General features: G+C 55.3%; 1 protein-coding gene across 1 annotated transcript; it reads right to left on the bottom strand.

Annotated features, from left to right (window-relative positions):
* Positions 1-285: 285 nt before the first annotated feature.
* Positions 286-5,020, bottom strand: WDR38 (WD repeat domain 38). The gene is given in 9 exon segments (XM_087869378.1): positions 286-443; positions 446-565; positions 1,560-1,709; positions 1,789-1,920; positions 2,177-2,257; positions 2,564-2,661; positions 2,769-2,885; positions 4,189-4,309; positions 4,835-5,020. Coding segments are annotated over 9 exon segments (993 nt in total). The 5' UTR covers positions 4,904-5,020; the 3' UTR covers positions 286-338.
* Between the last annotated feature and the right edge of the window lie 1,001 nt (positions 5,021-6,021).

A 6,021-nucleotide genomic window follows, 5' to 3' on the forward strand; every position in this document is an offset into this window, starting at 1 on the left:
GTGTTTGCGGGCGTTTTGACTAACCGTGCTGGAGAGGTGGGCTGCTGTGCCCTGGCTGTGGTTACCAGGGGTCTGGTGGGTGTGAGCGGCTTCTTTGCAGCAGCTGGCAGCCCTGGTGTGGGGCTGTGACAGTCCTGGCCACGGGGATCTCGTGGGTGCTCTGTTGTGGTTGGTGTGGGGGCTGTGATGTGGAGCTGCCCTTACTGTCCTTTGATGAGTTCATTCTGCCAGGGTGCATGCGCTCCGGGCAGGGAGAGTTCGAGAGCCATTTGTGGTGATGCTATATCCGAGAGGCTCTGGGAGGTTTGATCGAGCGGTGGACTTCGCGTCTTGCCTGGTCAGCAGCTCCGGACACTAAGAGTTTCCCGTCTGGGGTGAAGGCGCAGGCGTGGGCCACATCCAGGACTCCCTGCCAAAAGCATTTCACTAGGCTCTGGGGGTGCATGTCCTGCCTGCCCCCAGCCTCCCCTGGCAGGCCTTTTACTACACCCTTGGGTGCTACACCCACAGGCCTTACCTTCAGGGTCTCAATGCATTTTCCTGTGTTGCAGTCCCAGACTTTCACCTGGAAATAAAAACAAGCAGAAGGTGGGGAGACCTCACCCCACAAGTCTGGCATCCTTGAAATCACTTTGGGGTGAGTCCTAGCCAACCTCTTAACCTGGGTTTTGTTGTCTGTGAGGTATATTTAACATGCTCAGCATAATATGCAAAAATTCAGTGCAGTGCAATTTCTTTACCCTGAAGCTATGATGAGTTTTTTTTTTTTTTTTTTAAGATTTTATTTATTTGACAGAGATAGAGACAGCCAGTGAGAGAGGGAACACAAGCAGAGGGAGTGGGAGAGGAAGAAGCAGGCTCATAGCAGAGGAGCCTGATGTGGGGCTCCATCCCACAACACCAGGATCACGCCCTGAGCCGAAGGCAGACGCTTAATCGCTGTGCCACCCAGGCGCCCCTATGATGAGTTAAGAACGTCAGTGCCAGGCGGTGGTACAGTTGGTTAAGTCTGATTCTTGGTATTGGCTCAGGTCGTGGTCTCAGGGTCATGAGTTTGAGGCTGGCATTGAGCTGAGTAGGGAGTCTGCTTGAGATTCTCTCTCTTCTGCCTTTTCCCCCCTCCCTGCTCCCATGCATGCTCTCAAAAAAAGGGGGCGCCTGGGTGGCTCAGAGTGTTAAGCATCTGCGCTTGGCTCAGGTCATGATCTCTGGGTCCTGGGATTGAGCCCCACATTGGGCTCCCTGTTCAGTGTGGAGTCTGCTCCCTCTGCCCCTCCCATTAGCTTGTGTTTTCCTGTTTGCGTGCTCTCAAAATCTTTAAAAAATAAAAATTAAAAGTCAATGCCACTAGCATCTGGGCCAGCACAGACCTTAGTGCCAGGCACTAGGTACAGAAGTGGTTGGCACCTGAGTTCTGCCCTTGGCACCCTCCTATTTAGGGCAAATAGGATGTGGACATCTCTAGACTGCTGAGGGCTCTGCTAAAGGAAGATGTTGGGATAGGAGGAGATGTTGGGTTAGATGTTGCCAGGAGGATGGGCCTGGTGGGGTGGGCTTACCATATGGGAGTAGCCAGCGCTGGCCAGCTGTGACCCATCAGGGGAGAAAGCTATGCTCTTCACCCAGGTAACATGGCCCTTGAGCTGAACAAGCAGGCTTCTGGTAGAGGGCTTCCAGATGTGGATGGTCTTATCCCAGGAGCCAGAAGCCTGGACAGCAGACAGCTCTAAGCCCTTGGGTCTGGAGCCAGCAGGGGGCCAACCTGGAACCCAGGGCAACCCAGCTCACCAGGAGGCCCGATGCCGAGTAGCACAGGCAGCTGATGTTGCCACTGTGGCCCTCCAGTTCTTGGTGGAAGATCACTGGGGTCCCCATCCGCAGGTCCCAGATGCAGATAGTGGAGTCCCAGGAGCCAGTGGCCTGCAGACATCTGCCGTGAGCATGAACCAGCCAGCCCATGCCCACCATTGTGGTTCCTAGCTGGCCAGACTCTGAGAAAGCAGGCATCCTGAATCCTGCTGCGTTTCCCATCTTACAGATTGAGGGGACAGGCTCAGAAGAGCAGAGTCACCCAGTCAAGGTCTAGAATTCTAACCATGGCTCAGCCCCAAGTGGGAAAGTGGGGGTGGGCTCCAGGTTCCTTGAAGTAGGGCCAGGCAGAGGTGGTGTGGCTCACCAGGGAGTCTGAGCTGGGTGCAAAGTCACTGCTCTGGATGGAGTCTCGGTGGTCTCCCAAGTGGCGCAGCATCTGGCCGGACTGCAGGAGAGAGCCTTGAGCTTTGGAGGGCAGCCCAGGAGTCTTGTGCTGCCAGGTTCTAGGCCTCAGATGGGTCAGATCAGGCCCTCCTTGCGGGCTGCCTGGGTAATGTGATGACACTGGGTCTGGGGAGACTACCTGGGCCTTGACAGGAGAGGAGGACAGTCCACGCCGGGTGAACCTCATGGGCAGACGGATTGCCAGCTGTGGGCAGTGAGGAAGATGGAACGACCTTTCTGGGGCCACTGTTGGGGGTGGGGTGTGTCTCCCAGTCGCAGGTCCCGCTCTGGCCACCCTTCCACGCACCTGTACCTCCCAGAGCTTCACCCGCTTGTCCCAGCCACCCGATGCCAGCTGCTTGGAGTCAGGGCTGAAGCTGACTGTCTCCACACTCCGCTGGTGACCTGCAGATACCGGGTTGGAGAGGGAACAAGGTGGAACGGGACACCGCAAGGTCTAGAAAGGAACCCAGGCCTGGCTGCTTGGTTCCTGTCCCATCCCACTTACTCACCCTTTAGGACATGCAGACATTTAGTTTCTGCTACATCCCACAGACGGATGGTACAGTCACAGGAGGTGGTGGCAAAAAGGCGGCCATCAGGGGAGAAGCGGCAGAACTTCACGGGGCCTGGGTAAGCAGCCATGGTCAGGGAACAGGGGTGCTGCCCTCCACTTTCAGCCCTTGCTGGCCGGCCCCTGCTAATCTCTCCAGCCTTATCTAACCTACCTTCCCTTCTAACCCTCTCACCCTCCAGCCACCTGGCAAGTCAAGCTTCTGTGACTTGGCTTAAAACACCCAACCATAATTTGCCCATTTGTAAAATCAATACCAAAAGCGAATGCAGGCGCCTCCCAGAAACTTTTTGAGAGCCCACCCTGGGTTCAGAGTCCCAGCGCTGGACTTCTGTATTAATAGCATTAGTCAATCTGCCCAGTAATTACCAGATTTTTTTCTTGTCTTGATTATAGTAGTTACATCTACTGAGTCCTTACTGGGTGCTAGGCACTTTGCATTATCTCATCCCGTAGGGTAGCAACTATCCCTATTCTAAAGAGAAGGAAATAGAGGCTCAGGTGACACGACTTATGATCACAGTCAAAAAAGTGGTTAAACATAGAGGAACCTTAAGGGATATTATGCTAAGTGAAATAAGCAAGTCACAAAAAGGAATACTGTATGATTCCATTTACAAAAGGTACTTAGAGTAAATTCATTGAGACAGAAAGAATGGGGGAAGGGAGGAATGGGGAGTTTAATGGGTGTGGAGTTTCCATTTTGCAAGATGAAGAGTTCTGGAGACAAGTTGCATAATGAACATACTTAACACTACTGAACTGCATTTCAAAATGGTTAAGATGGTAAATATGTATATTTTTAAACAATTTTTTTATACTAGTAGGATTGGGGCACCTGGCTGGCTCAATCAGTAGAGGGATTCTTTTTTTTTTTTTTTTTTTTTAAGATTTTGTTTATTTATGTGACATAGAGACAGCCAGCGAGAGAGGGAACACAATAGGGGAGAGGGAGAGGAAGAAGCAGGCTCCCAGCCGAGGAGCCTGATGTGGGACTCGATCCCGAAACGCCAGGATCACGCCCTGAGCCGAAGGCAGACGCTTAACGACTGCGCTACCCAGGCGCCCAGTAGAGGGATTCTTGATCTCAGGGTCATGAGTTTGAGCCCCATGTTGGGTGTAGCGATTACTTAAAAAATTAAAAACAAAAAAACCAGTAGTAGGATCTGAGTCCAGGTCTGCCGGCGTCAAAGTCCCCAGGGACCAGGTCCTGTGTCCTTGCCCTCCTGCTCCAGCCCTGCCCAGGCTGTCTTGTCTGGATGCCCAGCTCAGTTGTCAGAGGTCACTGTGATAGGCTCTGTAGAATGCCAGACAGAACCACCGGCCTCCGCGTCCACATGCAGCCCAAGGAGCCCCACCTGCGTGGCCACTCAGCCTCCACAGCAGGCGCCCGCTCTGGGTCTCCCAGCCATACACACAGCCATCCTCAGAGGCTGTGAGCAGCCTCCGGCCATCCGGAGAGAAGGCGGAGGAGTTGACCTGGAAGGAAAGCACAAAAGTAGCGCCATCCTGGGCTCCCTGACCCCAGACTCCAGGACCAGCCCTAAACACTGCCCCAGGAACCCAGGGTGGAAGCTTGGACTTCAGGCCTCACTCTACAACCAGAGCCCAGAATTCAGGAACCACTCTTGCAGTCCGAGGCAAGAACTTGGAGCTCTCTCTGGAATCCTGTGAAACCTGAGCCTGAAGCTCAGAGCCCTCACTGAAGCTACGTAGAGGCTGGAGCCTTCTCTAGAAGCAGAGCCTGGAACCCCAGAGCCAAGAGCCCATTCTAGAGCTGAAGCCCAGAACTTGGAGTTCAGGATCTACTCTAAGCCCCGAGTTCACTTTAAAGCCAAGATCAAAAGAACACTGGAGTCAGCCAGGAGTTTGAGCCCTCTAGAACCAGAGTTTAGAATCTGTTGCCCATTCTGGAGCTGGGGTCAGAGAACACCAGGTTGACTCAGGAACCACTCTAGACCCAAAGCCAGGAGCCTAGAGTCAGCAGAGCCCGACTGGACTCACCTCCCCGTGGTGCTGGCCGAAGAATTTCACTCTCCCCACGGCCAGAGTCCCTGGGGCCCCGCTGTTCATGGGCCCCAGGCCGCCCGGCCGCTGGTCCGGCCTGCCGCCCGCACTTGGGACAGGGTAGAAGAGATGGAGGAAGTTGTGTACAAGCGGTCTCCATGGCAATCGGGGCGGGGCACGCAGTTGCCGTGGGGTCTCTGGGAAGCCGAGAGGAGAGGATGGGAGAGACGGTTCTCAGCTTCTGGGAGGTGGGGCTGCGGTGGGCCGGATTAGGGACTTCCCCGCCCGGCCGCTGCGAGCCGGACCTTGGGCAGCTCCCACCGCGGGGCCAGACGACGCGCACAGCGGCCGCTAGAGGGCACGCCAGCCCCACACACCGCGCCTGCCCGAACCCGCACACAGTGGCGAGCAGTTTGCGGAGGGTTCCCAGAGCGCTTTGAAAGGAGCCGGTTTCCCCTGGTGCACAATGGGGTGGTTCATCCCTGCCCCTGGGACGCCAGGCTTGAGCCAAGGGCAAGGCCTGGCACATGGTGGGTGCCCAGGAGAGCCCACCCTGGTGCCAAGACCGCTCTCCTTCTGGAGTGCCCAGTACTGAGTGCCCAGTACTGAGGCTGAACAGCTCCCATGGAGGGAGCTGGAACCGAGAGCCAGCTCTGCTCTGCAGAATGTGGGGGAGCAAGAGTAGTGTGTGTAAAGCACAGGGCATTAGAAAGTGGGGTCACTTGTTAACATCCTGGCAGCTGAGAATGTGGAGGATGTGGAGGTGGTGGGAGGAGGTCCCAGGAGCTGTCAAGTTCCCAGTTGGATAGTGAAAGCTGAAACCAGACAAGAACAGGACTTGGTTTCAATGTTCATTTTACAGATGAGGGAACGGAAGCCCCACAAGGTGGGGGCACCTGCCCAAGGTCACTCAGGCAATAGGAAAGGAACTGGGACTTTAACCCATGTTAGTCTGACTCTGGAGGCCTGTATTAGGACCATCCGCCATGAATTCAAGGGCCCTCAAGCAGATGCCGAGGTCCCTAACTCCTGGTACATCTGGGAAACTGAGGCCCTGAGGGGGCAGATTTGGCCCAGTCATCCAGCACCTCTGTGAGGGAGCTGGGGCAAGGACCCAGTCCCTTCCCCACAGTGGGACAGGGGTGGAAGAGAGACACCCTCCCTGCCACTGTCCACTGGATTCC

This window comes from Ursus americanus, chromosome 18, assembly GCF_024610735.1.
Source record: "Ursus americanus isolate L20-20 chromosome 18, mUrsAme1.1.p, whole genome shotgun sequence".
Lineage (NCBI taxonomy): Eukaryota > Metazoa > Chordata > Mammalia > Carnivora > Ursidae > Ursus > Ursus americanus.